The 20,307-nt window shown below is 36.4% G+C and overlaps 2 protein-coding genes across 2 annotated transcripts; both read left to right on the top strand.

Annotated features, from left to right (window-relative positions):
* The first annotated feature begins 7,175 nt into the window (after positions 1 to 7,175).
* LOC149545559 (disease resistance protein RUN1-like) lies at positions 7,176 to 17,232 on the top strand. The gene is made up of 11 exons (XM_089793803.1): positions 7,176 to 7,300; positions 7,472 to 7,617; positions 10,296 to 10,626; positions 10,757 to 10,999; positions 11,116 to 11,500; positions 11,659 to 11,889; positions 12,246 to 12,346; positions 12,454 to 12,529; positions 12,616 to 12,756; positions 16,733 to 17,026; positions 17,131 to 17,232. Exons 1-11 carry the CDS (start codon positions 7,176 to 7,178, stop codon positions 17,230 to 17,232), a joined length of 2,175 nt encoding a protein of 724 aa, XP_089649929.1.
* A 652-nt stretch (positions 17,233 to 17,884) lies between these two features.
* On the top strand, positions 17,885 to 18,742 carry LOC149545560 (zinc finger protein 6-like). Its single transcript, XM_089794180.1, has one exon. The coding sequence runs from the start codon at positions 17,954 to 17,956 to the stop codon at positions 18,593 to 18,595; it is 642 nt and encodes a 213-aa protein (XP_089650306.1). The 5' UTR covers positions 17,885 to 17,953; the 3' UTR covers positions 18,596 to 18,742.
* Positions 18,743 to 20,307: the final 1,565 nt, after the last annotated feature.

The raw sequence follows: 20,307 nt of genomic DNA on the forward strand, positions 1-20,307 counted from the left end.
ATCTAATCCCTTGGTACAACCTCTATGTTACAAATAGATAATTGAAGGAGGAGGCATGTCGAGATCATCAATACATTTGGAACCTTTCTTGAAATCCTCAATATGCCTTACCATATCTAAGAGAGAGCTCTCATCTTTGTTCAAAATGTGGAGCCAAATGGATAAGAACACATATTTCATATATGACATTATTTTGTTGATGTGCCTAAGAATTTGAGTTTTTATAGGTTCATGAAAATTCCAATGTTGGTAAAGATGTGGCAAGGACTATTACAGTTTTTGGCTTTATGCTTTTTTTTTAAATAGAAGAGTGGGTGAGTAAGTATGATATTTATCTATTTGGCCTCAAACTATTTTGGTTTCACTCACTATTACAATGATACACCTACCTTGTCGACTTTACCTTTCCGTTGAGATTATTATAACTACTGTAAGAGGTTCAACGGATAAGCCAATAGGGTATTTTATGAATTTATTATCATTGTATGAAATTGCATAGATCACTAAGGGTTCAACATAGTTTTCTTATGATATATAGGATTTTTGGTCATGAAACAATAATGTCTAGGATGGGCCAAAAGTGCATAACAACAAAGATATTTTTGAAGTTGATTAATAGTTTACAATTTAACTGTAAATTGCCATTAGAAGCATGCATAATGTTTGATAAAAGTTCTTAACAACAAAGGTATTTTTGAACCTAAATAATAGTTTATAATATAATTGTAAATTGTCATTAGAAGCATGTATAATGTTTGATAGAAGCATTATATGTAAGTAAAAGTAAGTGTGCCAAATTTGATAGTACAATGTTTTTGTATGGGTAAAACTTGTAATTATTGGGTCAATTAGGTGTAGTACATTAGGTGCACTATATTAAAAGGGGTTTTTTATTATATATGCAAAGAAGCAATACAAAATGAAATATTAGACATTTAAATGGTGTTGAGTACAAATTTTGTATAATATAAATAAATAAAAACAATACCAAAAAATTAAATTTAAAAACCATAAATTTTTTAACAATAATCAACACAAACATAAGACTTATCAGACATTTCCTCTTTTTCTCTGTTTATTAAATCCACTGCCCATGCTAAATTTATCTGTAATTTCTGAAGAATTTTAAACACACACACACACAACAAAGTTTTCCCAATCCCAACTATTGGAAAGATTTGTAAATATATAACTATAGACACACACCTGAGACTATTGAGAAGGTTCTTGTAGGTGCATTTCTTTTACTTCCTCTTTTAGTTTCCTGATCAATAGAGTTTGAATGAGAAAATGACAAAAGCAAGAACAAAAATATTTATATTTTGTTTTAAAAAAATTAAAATTATATAAGCAACAGATTCTATTTATTTGTCTAAAATCTTTGGAATGATTCCTATGCTTATTTACAACTCATAGGATTGGATACTAAAATAAGTTGTAAAGTTAATCAAACTATTTATTTTGTATTTCAATTTATAACTTATTGTATATTATTCATCTGAAAATGTTATCACATATAAAAATTACTTTATAATAAAAGTATAATATAAAATACTATTCTAAATAAATATAAGAACAAAAGTAAATATATTAATAAAACTAGATGTGACAGAGCAAGTTGTCAAATAGACAAACAAGGAAGATGGAGGCAGATGGAGATGGGCTCCAGATTGAACAACACACACCAAGTAAAAGCTTAGTGTTTGTTGTTTAAGCCAAGCAAATAATATGACATGATTGATACTCTCCTATTTGCATTTCTCTGGTCATATATTCGAGTAGAATCAAGAAAGAAGGATCATGGGTTGGGGTAAAATATACCTTTTGATCTAGATACCACAAGTGGATTTCTATCTATATCTCAATAGATAAAACCAAATCCGCAAGTGGTAATATGATGAATAGATGATGCAAATATTACAGTTTCTCAAAAAAAGATATTATCCTACAAAATAGTGGTTTTCTCATTTAAGCATTCAGTGTAACATAAAATTGTTAAAACATATACTGAACATGCAAAATCTTTAGAGATACTCAATTTTTCATGTCCCTTTTTCAAATAATTAAAAATAATAATCTTTCCTAAGGCAAGCAGGCCCAAAAATGTGAAGTTTCGGAAAAAGTGGATAATCTTTGGAAGCTAATGGACTAATAAATGAAAATTATTATTAAAATATGTTTTATTAACCCCTCTTGGACGTGAGTTAGGGTTATGCCCTCTTTTAAGGGGTTTGGAGGCATTTTGGGCTCATTTCAGAACTTGATTTTTGCTCATTTCTTTGTTATTCTTCAGAGGCTGCCAAACCTGTGGAGAAGGAGACCCAAGAACAGGAGTTTTCAGGTTTCCAAGAAGGCTAAGGATGGGAGTTTGAAGCCATTCCATGTGCATGCTCTACAGAGTTTGCCTTTGTGCTGAATAGTGCAGATTTGTGATTTTTCGGGTGTGTTTTTTGTAAGAGTTTGGTGTTTCCGGTTGAGTATTTCATATCAGTTTGGGTTGCTGCTGTATTTTAGAATTTAAGATGTTAAAATAGAGCTAAATATATGTATTGGGATGTGGTTAAACTTTTAAGATATTTTATTAGTGTTTTTGTGGTGTTTTCGAGCATTTTTATGTTATTTCGGGAGCCCGATGAGAATAGTTTTTGTCCTACGTTTGTGAGTTGTTGTGTAGATGCTATACAAATCTAGAAATGTCATTTTGTAGGCTGTTATGCTGCTGAAATTTCTATAAAAATATTCATTTTCAGATTTATTAATAATATGTGAAGTTGTGAAGTTTTTGGCACTATTTCGGACATACCCGATTTGGGGTTTATTGAGAAATTGGTGGATCTTTGTAATATTGGTTGTTTGATTTTGAAAATCTGATTAGAGGCTTAAAATATCATAGAAAATCAGAAAAAGGGACATTTCAGTGGTATCAGAGCTATGATCTTGCCAGCCTGATGGTTTGTAGAAGTTTGCATGTCAGTTTTGACAACAAACCAAATCTTGCATGTCAAAATGTATGGTTGCATGCTACTTCTAATCATTTGCATGTTAGTTCTTGGTGAATTTGGTGGTTGCATGTTGCTTCTAATCAGTTGCATGTCAAAATGTATGGTTGCATGCTACTTCTAATCATTTGCATGTTAGTTCTTGGTGAATTTGGTGGTTGCATGTTGCTTCTAATCAACTACATGTCAAAATCTATGGTTGCATGCTACTTCTAATCATTTGCATGTTAGTTCTTGGTTTTTGAAGAAGTTATAACCTATTGGGGTTACACTCTACTTTATCTAGAATGGACAAGTATAGTACAGAGTCTCAGAGGACACGATCTTGGACAATTGATATCTAGAGTCAGAACAGTAAGAAGGATGGTTATTTAGACATTCGAGATAAACTTAGGAAAATAAGCCATGACATGTCTGAACAGTTGGTTGAGCACCACCATATGATGAATGACATGTGGTCCAACCCAGCTAAGGTGGATAAGTTGACTAGATTTCTATTTGGCAGATTTTCTCACAGGGTAGATGACACAATTACCAAGAACTTGCATGAGGAGTTTGAGAAACTAGCTTATAGCCAGGCAGAGGTCTCAGATTCTACTCTGCCACAGGAGGTAGTGGGTTTAAATGATTATTATGAGGATGTTGTTGTGCATGATGGTGAGATACCTGATAGAGATGAGTAGACATTGAGCATTCATGACTTTGCTAAGAAAGAGTACCAGGCATAGTTAGATGCTTCATCACATGAGGTTGAGGCTGGTAGTACTTCACATGATTTGTCTAGCCAGCCGAAAGTGAACAAAGACAGTATTGTGACTTCATTATCTCATCATGACAGGCATGTGGATTTCGTTAGTATTGGTCATATTACTCAGGTGAGGAGTTTTCTTGAGTTACTAGCTGATTCTTGTTTACAGATATGGACTCGAGATTGTTATATTGGCGTTTGGGATTCAGTTGATTGGAGATCTTTAACACTTTTTGGTAGCAGTGTTTGTTTGGGTGTTATCATGGATTTGATTAGCAGATTGCACGGTGTTGTCTTTTCTTGTGCTAGCAGCTTTTTTGATGTTGGTATTAGTTTTTATACACCGGTGTTGGGCTTTGTTCATATATCCAGTCGACCATACTTGTTGGAATGTGTTGATGATCTTTCATATTTGGCAATGTGTACAAATGAGTCCCAGGATCATATTGGCATTGATGACATCTAAGAGGATGCAGTGGGCAGTTTTGAAGACTTAGTTTCCTTGGCAATTTTTTTTGGTACAAAGGAGTTGGACAGCAGTGCTATAGTTTTTGATACTTCGTATGTTGATATGAGCTTTGGATTTGATTCACAAGATATGGATGGTAATACTCTAGAGACTAGTAACTTTGAGGATATTCCTTTAGACAGTGCATCAAAGGAGGTTTGTAGGAGACAGTCTAGACAGTGGCATCATGTGTCTAATCAGTTGAGAGTTAGTGAGCGAGACATTTCTATCGCTTGCCAGCATTTCGACGCTACTCGTCAGTTGTTAGCAATTTATGGATGGGGTTCTCCTACTAGTGATGAGCAGGGAGGTAGTTATCTTTCCTTGACAGAGTTCCACTCTTTATGGGAGGCTATCCAGATTCTGAGACAAAATTATATGTAGTTGGTAGCTAACAGAGGTTATCTTATGGAGTGGGGGAGTACAGCATACAATGCATTATTGGCCAAGGAAGATGAGGTGAGTGAACTTACTCAGCAACTCGAGGTGACTTCTGAGATTCTTGAGAGTACACAGTTGGCTTTCGAGGAGTCACAGTTTCATTTGGCTAAGGTGACCTTGGAATTAGAGTGACTACAGTCTTTACCTGATTCTATACAGTCACAAGCTGTGGTGTTTGGTGATCTGAGGATGTCCATGGCCGAGATTGTCAGAGATAGTGGAGATGGGGATGCATCCATCCTTGATACTAACATTGGCATATCAGGTTTGTTCCCACTAGAGTCAAGTTCAATTAAGTTGGGTGCTGTAAAAGATTGTTGTATGCCTGACATGGTGGTGGCCTCTAGTACTGATGGCAAGGAGACTAGAGATGTATCAAAGATCATGTGTGACATTGGTGAGCCGGCAGTTGGCATGGTTCCTACTAGTAATACTACTCCCTTGGTGATATCTTCAGAGGTAGTAGTAAGTACCAACATGGTTAATGATCAATTGCAGTTAGTTTCATCTAGATTGCAGTCTAATCCATTGACTGAGATTGGCGCATTCTATCAACATTACATTGTGAGGTATGCTCATCAATTCACCTTTGATGACCATGTTGATGAGATGATGATACAGAGATGTATTTTGGTTCCTAATTCTTATCATCAGTTATGGGATAGGTTGACGCCTCCAGATGAGAGTTGTGATGGGCACGACATGGCGATAGGTTCTGCAGTTGACAACTTGATAATACATGACTTAGAGCAGGAGTTTTCGAGTGATGCTTCAGCGGGTGTTGTTATTGATTCTACTCCTTTGGCTATGACATCTCCTGACTTAGCTGGTGATTAGTCACAATGGGTTGTATCACTTGTTCATGGTGAGCTGTTGACTGAGTTTGGTTTTTTTTTATCAACATTATATTGCAAGGTATGTACATCAGTTAGCATTTGATCCTTGTGTTGAGGAGTTGATGGCAGAAAAATTTAGTTTGGGTTCCATTTCTTGCTATTTATTTTGTAATGTCTTTTCACCATCAGCAGTGCATGGGAGTTATGGTTATGAGACAGTGGTCAGTGATCTGCAGAGTTGTGTTGACTGCAGGAGTTGTACAGTGTGTGGATTCTCCATACACGGTACAATTTTATTCAGGAGCATTCACCATTGTTGCAGAGTTGGATTGTACATTCGTTATAGGCCAGTGGGATGCGTTGATGGTATTTACTATGTTGGCAGTTTGATTTATCCACTTTACTTGGGTTCTGATGTTCTAAGAGTTTGTGTCTCATGGGTTTCTAATTGTGGTAGTGTTGATTTTGGAGTTTGGTTGAGCTATAATTGTCAGTTTGGTTATGGATTCCTCTTGGTTATATTGCAGAGGGTATTGCAGGAGCCTGTGTTAATTGATAGTACTATAGTTCATGACTACATTTGGGATCCAAGTGGATTGATTGGTTTATTGTTCAGCCATTGCTTGAGGACAAGCAATATTTGAGAGGGGAGGACTTGTCATGTCCCTTTTTCAAATAATTAAAAATAATAATCTTTCCTAAGGTAGGTAGGCCCAAAAAGGTGAAGTTTCGAAAAAAGGGGATAATCTTTGGAAGCTAATGGACTAATAAATTAAAATATGTTTTATTAACCCCTCTTGGACGTGAGTTAGGGTTATGCCCTCTTTTAAGGGGTTTGGAGGCATTTTGGGCTCATTCCAGAACTTGATTTTTGCTCATTTTTTTTGTTATTCTTCAGAGGCTGCCAAACCTATGGAGAAGGAGACCCAAGAACGGGAGTTTGCAGGTTTCTAGGAAGGCTAAGGATGGTAGTTTGAAGCCATTCCATGTGCATGCTCATGCAGAGTTTGCCTTTGTGCTGAACAATGCAGATTTGTGATTTTTCGAGTGTATTTTTTGTAAGAGTTTGGTGTTTCTGGTTGAGTATTTCATATCAGTTTGGGTTGCTGTTGTATTTCAGAATTTAAGATGTTAAAATAGAGCTGAATATATGTATTGGGATGTGGTTAAACTTCTAAGATAGTTTATTAGTGTTTTTGTGGTGTTTTCGAGCATTTTTGTGTTATTTCGAGAGCCCGATGAGCATAGTTTTTGTCCTATGTTTGTGAGCTGTTGTGTAGATGCTATACAGATCTGAAAATGTCATTTTGTAGGTCGTTATGCTGCTGAAATTTTTGTAAAAATATTCATTTTCAAATTTATTAATAACATGTGAAGTTGTGAAGTTTTTGGCACTATTTCGGACATACCCGATTTGGGGTTTATTGAGAAATTAGTGGATCTTTGCAATATTGGTTGTTTGATTTTGAAAATCTGATTAGAGGCTTGAAATATCATAGGAAATTAGAAAAAGGGACATTTCACAATTCCTAAACAATCTTCTCATTGTCATTTCCATCACTATGTTTCTCATTATCCTCATATCCATCACAATGTCTCTTATTCTTCTCATCATCTCCATCACTCTGTTTCTCATGATCATGATGGTGGCAATTGCAAATGAATGTGGGGAGCTTCTGAATGTCATCCTTGGAAAGCCCACCATTGCAATGGCAGCATTTGTAGCATTGGCTGAGGCAGAGCGGAGGAAATGCCAAGCCAACCAAATGTAAACCAAAACAACTAGAGCAGTTCCTCCATGGGGGATTAACATGACCTGATAAGACAACAACATGACTTCAAAAGGATGAAGAGAAGGGCATAGAATAGTAGATTTTTGGAGAGAGAAAAGAGAGATTTGTGATCTCAATCTTGTGAATGTTGATGCCTGTGCATTCAGAATTGTAGGGTTTCATAATGTGGTTAGCATTGTTCATTTCCAAGGGGGTATTTCTTTTATTGGGACTACTGTGGACTCGTACACCTGGCTATCTCCATTGATATTTGTTCCCTGCATTCAATTGCAGCTGTCACTTCTTTCATTGGGTTTGAAGATGAATAAAGGAGGCTACATTTCACATGCTTTGTGAAATCTAAAAATTAGAAACTCAGTGTTCAACTTGAGTTGGGTGGCAATCGATAAGGAGGTTTCAACGTTCAACCATTCCCCTCACTCTCCACTTCATTAGGTTTTGTGTGGGTTTTATGGTAAGTTTATATGAATATTGGGAAGAGTTCTAGAGGTTAATGCTTCTAATATCTACTGCAATTCAACAAATAATTGGGAGCTGTTAAACTTGATGGTATTGAAAACTGGAAGCATTTTTATACAATTAAATGATAAAAGTGCATACTTAAAAGATTGTGAAGGAGATTGACAACAAAGCAAATGTGTTTGACATGAGACTAAGAGGATTTGACACCAAACAAAACTAATGGAAATGTGGACTTACATAGACAGCTAAGTGGAAGTAAGATACAAATTTAAAGATAGTCATTTGATCAAACACGAACACTGTGACAGAACTATAATGCAACTAAAGTCTTCCTGCCAAGAGTAAAGACTGTTGTGGTGCATTATTTTGACCCAGGAAGAAAGGAGTTGATTAGCTGTAATGGAGTTATGTTACAATAGAGTAATTTCTCCACTCGACTTCTGTAATAAATGTGAAAAAACAACAAAGAATCCTTTGATTTAAAAAACATTTATTAAGCCATGAGACAACTGACTTGGACGTGAGACAAATAAATAATATATTTTGGAGTGTTCAGACTATTAGTTATCCACCTTTCCATGAATCTTCAGGATCCATTTCAACATCTTATTGGCATTCATTAGTCACACTTAATGTGTTATAGAAACCCTTGGGATGGAATTTGAGATAGAATTATAAGACACTCAAACTGTTTGGAGAAACTATTCATGCTTTGTTAGGAGTCCCGTACAATTTCACAGGTCTTGGGTCCTTTGAAATCATAGCAGATGAAGAACAAATGCTATATAAATATTTGGTAGATTAAAGGGTTATAGCACAATCAACTATCCTGTAATTAAGTTTCCACAGCCTAATTTAAAATATATAGAGATTTAGGGGAAACAGATGTTAAAGAGGAGCCCTAAAAGATGGTTGTAGTATTTACCCAGGGCAGTTCCACACATCACCAGTCAGCAGTTTCCTCGGTAGCTCGTTCCATAGAAATGAATTTATGAAAAAATGCAATATGACTTTCCTTTCCATTTTAATGCAGCTAATATGTTCTAGGGGAAAAAGAAGTGACATAATATTAATTATTGTGACTAGTAACTGGTTTTTCGTCTGAGAGTTTGTTGGTCTGTTGTTTTTACCGGCATGTCACATCTTTGCAAGCTCCTAAAAAATCAACCGCGTTTTGACTAATTATCACATACAGGTAGCCTCTGAAATTTTAAGACACTATACGTGATAATTTCAATTGTCGTCGCCCAAGAAAAAGCCGAAAACTGGTGACGAAATGCAGTGATTGGGTGCAGGATGAAAATCCACCATAAAAAAGATTAGGCAAGATGAATTCAATCATCGTCCAAGATTTTTGCAATGCTGTCAACCGTCGATGGATGAAATCAGCTCGTCTACTTCAAACAAAGAAATGCCTTCGGTGTAGTTGGTTGTGTATAAAATGTTTTTATACATCGATATGCCCCAATTTCTTGCTTCATATCAGTTTTTTTATTATAATTGTCCTTAAAAGATTTTAATTTTCTCACAGAAGAATACCAAACCTGAGGATACTTAAATACAGGCAAAGCCCACCCTGAAGAGCCTATAACCACCCACTAGAACTATCGAACAATGGGTTAATTGCGAGTACACACGAAAGGATAAGACGTATCCGTAGTTGCGAGGAAGGGAGCGGATAAGATTTCAAGACCGGGATTCATTAAAATTAATTCCTTTGTAGAAGTGAACGATAGATTCAATTGCTTGAAGACAACATTGGCGAGTTAAGAGAAATACAATTTTCTTTGCACGATGCCGCCCTATTTTGTAAGCAATTTTCCCAGGTCTTTGTCGTTTCCTGGAAGGGACCTGTTTGCTTCTAACAATATAGCTTTTATGTGTTCCTATATGTTTATGCTTTTTTCGATCCAATTTCTCCCGCACCAAGACTCCATATTCTTCACTGATGTTCAGCACTGACCAATAGTATACTCATCCTTATCTTACTGAAAAAAGAAATGAAGAACATGATGGAGAAAGAATTGGGTAAATCGTTTCCTTGGACGATTTAGGTTAGAACCTTTAAAAAATTGACTTTGACAAGTAAACGGAATTCAGTTTTGCACTGTTTGTGGCACCTGACTCTCTAAGCATTTAGTTTTCTTTGTTATATCCAAGAAGGAACGTGCTCGCCTCCTACATCTGCTGGTTTTATATAATCCTCTCTATTTATGCTTACTCCGATCCAAATCCCTTAAATCTTCCCCTGCACCAACAGCCCATATTCTACACTCTGTCTTCAAGATTACCCAATGGCATCCTCATCCTCATCCTCATCTCACCCAGCAAATAAGGGAAATGCATTCGCTAGAATTGAACCTACAATGAAATGCAAGAATGTAGACAAATCTTCAAGATTGTTTGATGTGTTCATCAACCACAGGTGCCCTGATGTCAAACAAACTGTAGCCCTTCAGTTTTACAATTCCTTAAAGTAGTTAGGAATAAACGCAATTCTTGATTCAGAAGAGAAAGAATTTGATGATTCATTTCCTTCGACCATTGAGAATGCCATCAAGTCTGCTAACGTACACATAGCTATCTTTTCCAAAGGATATGCAGAGTCCCCGTGGTGTTTGGCGGAACTGGTTCTCGTGTTGCAAAGTAGTGCTAAGATCATTCCAGTTTTTTATGAAGTGGATCCTTCTACTCTTCGCTACATAGAAAAGGGAAAGTATGCCAAGGCTTTGACTGAATATGAAGAGAAGGGGAGGTATATGGAGAAGCTCAAGGAGTGGAAAGAAGCCCTGCAATCTGTTTCAATCCTTACAGGACATGAATTCAGCAGCTATTTCAAGTAAGATTACATGGATTTTTATTGTATTTGGTCATTAAACATTGTTTTATTTTAAATCTTGCACAAAATTTGTAGAATTAGACCGCTAAATTTAGTTCTTATTAAAACCTCTCTTTTCTCTGTTAAGTAGCAGTGATTCCCAAACTATAGTGTCAGCTATCCAAAATGAAGTTCAAAGGAAACTATCTCTGCATGTTATCAAATACCCAGTGGGACTTCCCAGCCTCGTGAAAGATTTTGAAATGGCGTGTTTTGCTGAGCTTGTGGGAGATTTTGAAAGGAAGTGTTGGACGAATAAAGGCGGCAAAGACAAGACTCAGATTGTGGGCATTTTTGGAATAGGTGGAGTCGGCAAAACAACGCTTGCTAAAGAGTTGTTCAACCGAAAGCTCCCCCAATATAAGTGTAAGAGTTGTTCAACCGAAAGCTCCCCCAATATAAGTGAGCCTGTTTTCTGTTCGATGTAAGGGAAGCCTTTGCAAATAACAGATTTCCCTCTTTGCAGTTGAAACTCCTCAAAGATCTCTTCCAACAAGATGGACTCAATTTTCAATGTATAGAAGAAGAAAAAAGTCATATTGGGGACTGCATACGAAGGAGCAAGCAGCTGAGTTTCCTAATTGTTTTAGATGATATTGATCAAATGCAGCATTTGGATTCTCTACTGATAATGGATATGCTAAAGAGATCAGTTGATTGCCAGGTAATTGTTACTACCCGTGATGCAGAGGTGCTTATATGCACAGGAGTAACTGTTGCATATAATCTAAAAGGGTTAGATAGAGAAGATGCCAGACAGTTGTTTTGTTGGCATACCTTCGAACAGCCCCATCCGGCTAGCGATTATGAGAACCTGGTTGACTCCTTCCTAAATGTTTGTGGAGGCTTACCTCTCTTCAAGTTCTTGGCAATCATGTCCACGGCCAAGATCAGAGTTATTGGAGCCTAGAACTAAACAAAGTTAGGAGGACACTGTCTCGAGACATACATCAAAGACTTAAAATAAGCTTTGATGCATTGGACTACGAGCAGCAACAAATTTTAATAGACATCGCTTGCTTCTTTATTGACGAATTCAAAAGTATTGCCTTGAAAATATGGGAGGTATCAGGATGGAGCGCTCAGTATGCCCTGAAAATACTAGAAAACAAGTGCCTTGTGCAAGACTCAGTAAAGGAGGCATATTGGGCTAGTGTAGGAGAAGAGTACCATAGTTGCCAGAAACGTGACGTTTGCTGGCCTGTTTCAATGCAAGAAAGGCTCGTTTCTGCATGCCAAATATTAAATTATATTTGTAACTTTTTTCGGCCTATATTTATGACTGACAGATTCCACTTTTAGGGATTTTGGTATTCGTTTGTGAATTCCAAATTGTTCCACTAAAATTTAAGGACTTTGTTAATTAATGAAACTTTTTGTTTCATGGTGAACTCTCAATTGTATGGAATATTTTGTTTTATGGAGAAATCTCTTCTGCAATGGATAAATTCTATTTGGAAGATATAAAATATTTAATATTTGTATTTCATATTTAAAACTCTCTCTATATATATACACACATACATAAGTTTCTTACAGGTAACATTTAGGTAACATTTAAATATTGGGTTTCTAGTCAGGTTGCCCTTGCCGTCTGGTTACAGATCTGCATTGAGAAAACATGGCAAATGCACGAGCCCATCCTTGTTGGTTGTGGCGTCCACAAGATCTTAAATTTCTGGTATGCTTGCTCCTCCTGCCCCTTTATGCTTCATATCTAGTGATATTTATTTTTCATCTCTTAACTTCTTACTGCACCACAAATCTGAACTGCTTCTGTTTATGCAGTAATCAAAGGGTTCCCAAAACATCATCGCTCAAACCAAAAGCAGATGCTTCCATTCCATTCTCGACAAGTGCACAGGTTATCGAATTACATACTTTGTAGGGGAATCGGATGTCACTGCTGATACGTCAATGATTTTGTTGTGGCTTGAGCTCCAATATCAGGGTTTGCAGAAGCAGGGCAAGCTTAACCTGGATTTCAAGAAATTACAGCCAAGCATCCCTTCATGGATTCCTCTTCAAAACCTGCGATGCTTAATAATCAGAAATTTACATCGCAAAGCAATGTGGCAGAGCCAAGTACAGGTATTAAATGTTATCCATTGAAAATTAAATTTCTATCAACAGAACTTTCATTACTATTTCGAGTCTTCGAGTGAGAGGTTAAAATAAGTTTATTTTGAATTTCCGGCACCAACCCAATTGAAAGAATTGCAGATACATTAGTTTCTTTGGGAGGATTTTCAGATTTATTAGGAATACTCAATAGTTTGGAAAAACTTACACTTGACTATCGTCGTCTGAAAAGCTTGTTTGGATTATCTGTTCTTAGGGAGCTGGAAGAATTGAACATTCCTAATTGCTCAGAATTTCAGGGATTAAGTGTTGTAAACTTGAGCTGCCTTAAAAGAGTTATACTTAGCAATTGGTAGTCTGAAAACCGTGTCAGCAGTATCAGACCATGGGAGTCTAGTAGAACTAGAGTTGAACATAGCCCGGTGTCCGATGCTTGAGCACTTGCGTCTAATGGATCTGAAATATATTTCGGTTGACAATTATGTGGAGCCGACATATGGTGAGTTCGTTAATTGCACAAACTTGAAAACAATACCAATAAGTCTTCGAAAGCTTGAAAGCATCATTATTTGCGACTGTCTCAAACTTCAGGTGTTGCCATCTCTTAATGGTCTATGAAACCTAAAGATTGTCACAATTAATGGATGTGGCAAGCTCAAAAGTCTTGTCTAGGCGAATTGTCCTGAGCTTGGTTAGCTGACATTTTCTAGATGTGAAACTTTCCTTAAGTAGATTAGCATTATCCGGTGCGGGAAGCTGCAGAATATAACTTTACCAATAAAACCTGAGAGACTTAAAATAGAATAATGCAAAACACTCAAAATGCTGATCATGGTTTTTGATCGTAGTGCATGTTCCGAGCTATAGAAGTCGAGTGCTCAAATTACAAAAAAAAAAGTAAGAAAAACTATCATGTCAAAGGCATTTTGCTCCCTGCATACGTAATTCCCAAATGTTGCCCAATTGAGGTTCCTGAAGAGCATTCGAGTTCGGTCTTGTGACAGGCTACAAACAATACAAGGCATTCTACAAGTAAAGAAACTGTAGCGACAGTCTCATTTGAATCCCCACCACAGTTGAGTTCTACAAGGAAATAGCAGCGACTACTGTCATGTTCCAAACTCTTATGTAGAAATAAGGTTTCTATTTGGAGAACTGACGGTTTAAATATCAAATGCTAAGATTTGATTTCTAAGCTAAAAGTGTTAAATAATCAAAATTTATTTATTTTTTCAAATAGTTTTAAGAATAACGACTTAAATATCACATATTAAAACCGATTACTACAAACAACTAAGAACTATAGCCAGATACTTGAATAACACACCCTTATTTTCATCAAGCAGATTTTTTTTTTAAATTTTCTTCAGTCGTTTCACCTCATACTCTTCCTTGAAGCTTTTTTGAACTTTTTTTAGGCGTTTCAACTTGTACAATTTTTGGGAATCTTGACATGTAGATGGTCACAGGTGAATCAATACAAGGACACAACTTTGGTACCAAATTAGGTGGTGTATACCAAAATTGATTGTTTAAACTTACAAAACATTAATTACCAGCCCATAAACCAATAGCTTTATAGATGTAAGTTAAATATCATCTGTTTTATTAAAAGGAAAGATGAAAAGTATAAAATAGAACATTAATATTATTGGCACCTACCATGTACTTCAATTAGCTTTGAAGCCCATACAAATTTCTATTACAAATTTGTCAATGAATAAGCTAGATATCCCAACCTATCATAAGATCTTTTTGTGGAAGGAGCTTTGAATGGTCTCAAATAATTATTGCTTTCTTTGAAAGGCATTTGGCATGTGAACCACTCTATTACAAGGAGAGGGTCTTTGAACAACTCCCAAGGAAAATTCAATTTGAAATGTGATGCACATGCAACACAAACTATATGCAACTCAATAGAATCCTAGTTAATTACAAAATCTAATCAAAGTTCTATCCAAAATAATAAAGAAAAAAGAGAGAAAAAGAGTGATAAAAACTTTAAATCAAATAGTTAAATAGCTCTTATCGTGTCAAATCAAACACATTAATTCACTATCCTCCTAAACAAAGAAATTTTAAGGGACAATATTTAAGATCGCAGAGATGAACTAATTAGTAGGGTATATTTTCTACAAGAAATCAAATTGTGATAAAATGAACCAATCAATAGGAGATACTTTCACAAGTCAAACTCTTATATTTCTATCAAGATACAAATGTGTAGTTTTTAACTAAAAGTCATTTACCCATATTTCATGATAAATAGTTCATAAGAACCCATCTTTCATGAGAATGAGTGGAATACTTAGCACTCATTGCATCTAGGTAATGTTGACGGAGGTGAAGCACTAGGACTTCCTAAGAGGTCTCCCATCCCTTGGAGGAAACTTTGTAGTTGAGAACCCTTGAGCTAGAGTATTGCAAGAAAAGTGGATCTAACGATATAGGAAACTATGTAGTTAAGTGCACTTGAGATAGAGTATTGTAAGAAAATTTGGCTTAATAATATATGAAACTTTGTAGTTAAGCATGCATGAAATAGAATATTACAAGAAAATTGGGATTATCCTTGGATAAAACTTTGTAGTTAAGTGTGCTTGAGCTAGAGCAGTACTAGGAAGGGTGACTTCCTGGGAAGCTCTATTGCTTCACCATGTAAGCATCACCTAGATGCAATGAGTGCTAAGATTTCCAATCAGAATCATAAGATATGGGTTCTTGTGAACCACTACTCATGAAACATGGGTCAATAAATTTGACTTAAAACTATATATACATACAAACACATTTCTTGTAGGTAACTTTTAAATATTAGGTTTCTCATCAAGTTGTGTTGTCGTCTAGATTCTCATTTCTCATTTTGTTACCATAAGGGTACAAGCAGAATAGGCATACGTAAATTCTTAAAATTTTGAATTCTTCATTTGGATGCACCAAATTGGAATTAGAATACGAAGTAAAATAGGAATACATATCTCAATTTTGACCCAAAAATGAGGTTTTGCAATTCCACCCAAATAGGTGTTATTGGAATACGTATTCCTATTCCACTTTTATTTATTTAGAAAACATAAATCTTGGGGTCTACGAATTCCCCATGAAATATTGGCTGAACCAAACAGAAAACATGAATACATGGCCCCATTTTCTATTCCTGAATACGTATTGCAGAGCTATTCCTATTCCCGTAGCCAAATAGGCCCTAAGAGAAAACAGATCTGCATTGAAAAAGCATGACCATCTGTGGGATTTGGGTAGAGAAATGGCAAATGCACGAGCCCATCCTTGTCGGTTGTGGCGTCCACAAGATCTTAAATTTTTGGTATGCTTTCTCCTCTTGCCCCTTTATGCTTCATATCTAGTGATATTTCTTTTGCATCTCTTATCTTCTTAATGCACCACAAATTTGAACTACTTCTGTTTATGCAGGAATCAAAGGGTTCCTGAAACATCATCGCCCAAACCAAAAGTAGATACTTCCATTCAATTCTCGACAAGTGCACGGTTTATCGAATCGAATCGAATGTCACCGCTGATACATCAACGATCTTGTCGTGGCTTGAGCACCAATATCAGGGTTTTCAGAAGCAGGGAAAGCTTAACCTGGATACCAAGAAATTACAGCCAAGCATACCTTCATGGATTCCTCTTCAAAACTTGCGATGCTTAATAATCAAAAATCTACATCGCAAAGCATTGTGGCTATAGGTATTAAATGTTATCTATTGAAAATTAATTTTCTATCAAAGATACGAGCCTTCGAGTGAGTTTAAAATAAGTTTATTTTGAATTTCAGGCGCCAACCTAATTGAAAGAGTTGCAGAATAATTATTCTTCTTTGGGAGGATTTTCAGATTTATTAGGAATGCTCAATAGTTTGGAAAAACTTACACTTAACTATTGTCGTTTGAAAAGCTTGTTTGGATTATGTGTTCTTAGGGAGCTGAAAGAATTGAACATTTCTAATTGCTCAAAATTTCAGGAATTAAGTGTTGTAAACTTGAGCTTCCTTAAAAGAGTTATACTTAAAAATTGTTATAGTTTGAAAACCGTGTCAGCAGAATCAGATCATGGTAGTTTGGTAGAACTAGAGTTGAACATAGCTCGGTGTCCGATGCTTGAGCAGTTGAGTCTAATGGGTCTGAACAATATTTCGGTAGACAATTCTGTGGAGCCGACATATGTTGAGTTCGTTAATTGCACAAACTTGAAAACAATATCGATAAGTCTTCGAAAGCTTGAAAGCATCATCATTTGCGATTGTCCCAAACTTGAGGTGTTGCCATCTCATTAATGGTCTAACAAACCTGAAGGCTGTCACAATTAATGAATGCAGCAACCTCAAAAGTCTTTTCTTGGTGGATTGTCCCCTGCATGCAGCGTGGGGAGCCCTATATTGGCACAGATTCTATACGTAACGCCCCTACTGGCTTCCTGCTGGTGCAGTTGGCTTCCCTACTATCTAAAGGGCTAGCAGGGTGAATTAACCCCTACTATTCTAAGGGAATCAACTGACAAGAGCTTGGAGAGCTAACATTTTCTACATGTCAAGCTTTCCTTAAGGAGATTAGTATTGTCAGATGTGGGAAGCTATAGAAAATACAAGGCATTAATGAGCAGCATGCATTAGAAAGTCTTAAGTTGTTTGGTTGTCAGAAACTTGGAGATGTGCTATTTTCTAGAAGTCAAAGTTTCATTGAGGAGGTTAGCATTAAGGAGTGTGGGAAGCTGCATGACATAGCTTTACCAACAAAATTTGTTCAACTTAAAATCGAATATTGTAAAGAATTGAAAAGAGTGGCAGTGAGTTCTATTTGGAGAACTGATGGTTTAAATATCACATGCTAAGACCTGATTTCAAAACTAAAAGTGTTAAATAATCAAAATTAATTTATTTTTTCAAATAATTTTAAGAATATAGATGGGCCGGCATGTGAAGGCTGGGGCAAGGCTATCATGGACGTTAATCAGAGGCATTGATTGATTGACTAATTGTGGCAGTGATAGTGGTAGTGCTCTATTCATTCACTCACCATGCCTGTCACACTCGTAACACCCTGATAGGCCCCACCAATTTCAATTATGATGAGAATCTCCTAGTTGGACAAATTTATTGCTTTTCCCCCATTTAGATAATCCGTGGGCACTTTCCCTAGCCCTGCCTCTGCAAAAACAACAAGAAGAAGAAGACCAAGACCGCCTAATGGAGTCCACTGGGTTGCTGAAGAGAAAATACATGGAAGAAACCAATGAAGGCACTCCAAAGCCTGAAAAGGTGCTTCGATTGTTCGGAGTGGAGCTCACGCAGAGGGCCGAAGATTCAGATGAGAACGAAGAGAAGGAGAAATCCAGCGTGGCGAGCGAGGAGATCAAAGAAAGGTCCAGCGTGGTAGAGAACATCAATGGCAGGAAATTCGAATGTCATTTCTGCAGCCGCAAGTTTGGCAATTCTCAGGCTTTGGGAGGCCATCAAAATGCCCACAAGAAAGAGCGGCAGAGAGCGAAGAGAGCCCATGCAAGGGCCGTTAACGGTCTGTACGGAAATCCCATGCAAAACCGCTTGGCTCTCCTCGGTCCGTACTATGGCGGCATGATTGCCCCTAGCGGCGCTTCCTTCTTTCGGCCCTCCTGGCTCTACGTGCCGCCAACGCAGACTGGCTTTTCTTCCTTTGCTTCTAAAGTCTATGGCGGCGATGGATCTTTCTATCCTCCCCACAAATATTTGCAGCCACCTCAGAATGGTGAATTACAGGCGGGTTTTGAAAGTTCATTTCATGTCTCTTGTTCGACTAATGGTTTGAATCTTCACTTGGGTGTCGGTCCTGCTGGATCTTCGCTGCTGTAGATTAATTAATGGTTACATTAATTAGATTTTGGCTCTCGGGGATTTCGTGCTTTGAAATCGCAGGTGGGAAAATGTAAGGATCCTTTTGGATCATTTTGGATTTATGGTAATTCGAGCTGCTTTTAGCTTTGTAAAAATTTAAAAAAATGACGACTTAAACATCACATATTAAGACTGATTCCTACAAACAACTAGAACTATAGCCGAATACTTGAATAACACAGCATTATTTGCATCAAGCAGGATTTTTTTTAAACTTTCTCGAGGTGTTTCACCTTGTACTCTTCCTTGAAGCTTTTTTGAACTTTTTTAGGCATTTCAACATGTACATCTCCTCAAAGCATTTTGGGAATCTTGACATGTAGATGGTCACGGGTGAATCAATACAAGGACACAAGTTCAGTACCAAATCAAGTGGTGTATATCAAAATTGATTGTTTAAACATACGAACATTAATTACTGGCCCATAAACCAATAGCTTTAAATAGGTACAACCTAAATATCATCTGTTTTATTGAAGGGAACACTGAAAACTACAAAATATAACACCAATGTTATTGGCACCTATCATGTACTTGAATTAACTTCGAAGCTCATACAAATTTCTATTACACATATGTCAATGAATAAGATACATATTCCAACCTATCATAAGATCTTTTTGTGGAAGGAGCTTTGAATGATCTCAAATAATTTCTTGTTTTCTTTGAAAGGTATTTGTGATGTGAAACATTCTATTACATGAAAAGGATCTTTGAACAACTCCAAGGAAAATTTAATTTGAAATGTGATTCACATGCAACAAAACTATATGAAACTCAATAGAATCATAGAAAATGACAAAATCCAATCAAAGTTCCATCCAAAACAATAAAGAAAAAAAAAGGAAAAGAGCAACAAAAACTTTAAACCATATAGTTAATACTTATAACAAGGTCAAATCAAACCCATTAATTCGCTATCCTCATAAATGAATAATTTTTAAGGGACAATAGAAGTTCACTAAGATGAACTAATTACTAGGAGATATTTTCCACAACAAGTCAATTTGTGATAAATATGAACTAATCAATTTAGTAGATATTTTCACGAGTCAAACTCTTATATTTCTATCAAGGTGCAATTGTGTAGTTTTTAACTAAAGCTCATTGACCCATGTTTCATGAGCAATAGTTTATAAGAACTCATCTCTCATGAGAATGAGTAGAAGACTTACCACTCATTGCATCTAGGTGATGTTGATGAAGGTGAAGCACTAGAACTTCCTAAAAGGTCACCCATCCCTTGGAGGAAACTTTGTAGTTGAGCACCTTTGAGCTGGACTATTGCAAGTAAAGTGAGTCCAACCATGCAAGAAGTGGTGTAGTTGAGTGCACTTGAGCTAGAGTACTGCAAGCATAATGAGCTTAATTATGAATAAAATTTTGTAGTTAAGCATGCTTGAGATGGAATATTACAAAAAAATTGGTATTAGCCATTAATTAAATTTTGTAGATAAGTGTACTTGAGCTAGAGCATTACTAGGATGGGTAACTTCCTAGGAAGCTCTATTGCTTCACCTGTGTGAGCATCACCTAGATGCAATGAGTGCTAAGTTTTCCATTTAGTATCATGAGATATGGGTTCTTGTGAACCAATAGTCATGAAACATGGGTCAATGAATTCGACTCACAAAAAATACAATTAAATACTAATAGAAATATCACAAAGA

The sequence above is a fragment of the Cupressus sempervirens genome, chromosome 7, assembly GCF_028749045.1.
Source record: "Cupressus sempervirens isolate cs-2001-9-10 chromosome 7, ASM2874904v1, whole genome shotgun sequence".
NCBI classification, from domain to species: domain Eukaryota; kingdom Viridiplantae; phylum Streptophyta; class Pinopsida; order Cupressales; family Cupressaceae; genus Cupressus; species Cupressus sempervirens.

What these genes read in the sequence shown, in the direction of transcription:
- LOC149545559 (XM_089793803.1), top strand. Translation starts at nt 7,176, where the DNA reads ATGGTGGCAATTGCAAATGAATGTGGGGAGCTTCTGAATGTCATCCTT. An exon ending in GAATTCAGCAGCTATTTCAA is followed by an intron (nt 10,627 to 10,756) that starts GTAAGATTACAT and finishes TCTGTTAAGTAG; the next exon opens with CAGTGATTCCCAAACTATAG. An exon ending in CACAAGATCTTAAATTTCTG is followed by an intron (nt 12,347 to 12,453) that starts GTATGCTTGCTC and finishes CTGTTTATGCAG; the next exon opens with TAATCAAAGGGTTCCCAAAA.
- LOC149545560 (XM_089794180.1), top strand. Translation starts at nt 17,954, where the DNA reads ATGGAGTCCACTGGGTTGCTGAAGAGAAAATACATGGAAGAAACCAAT.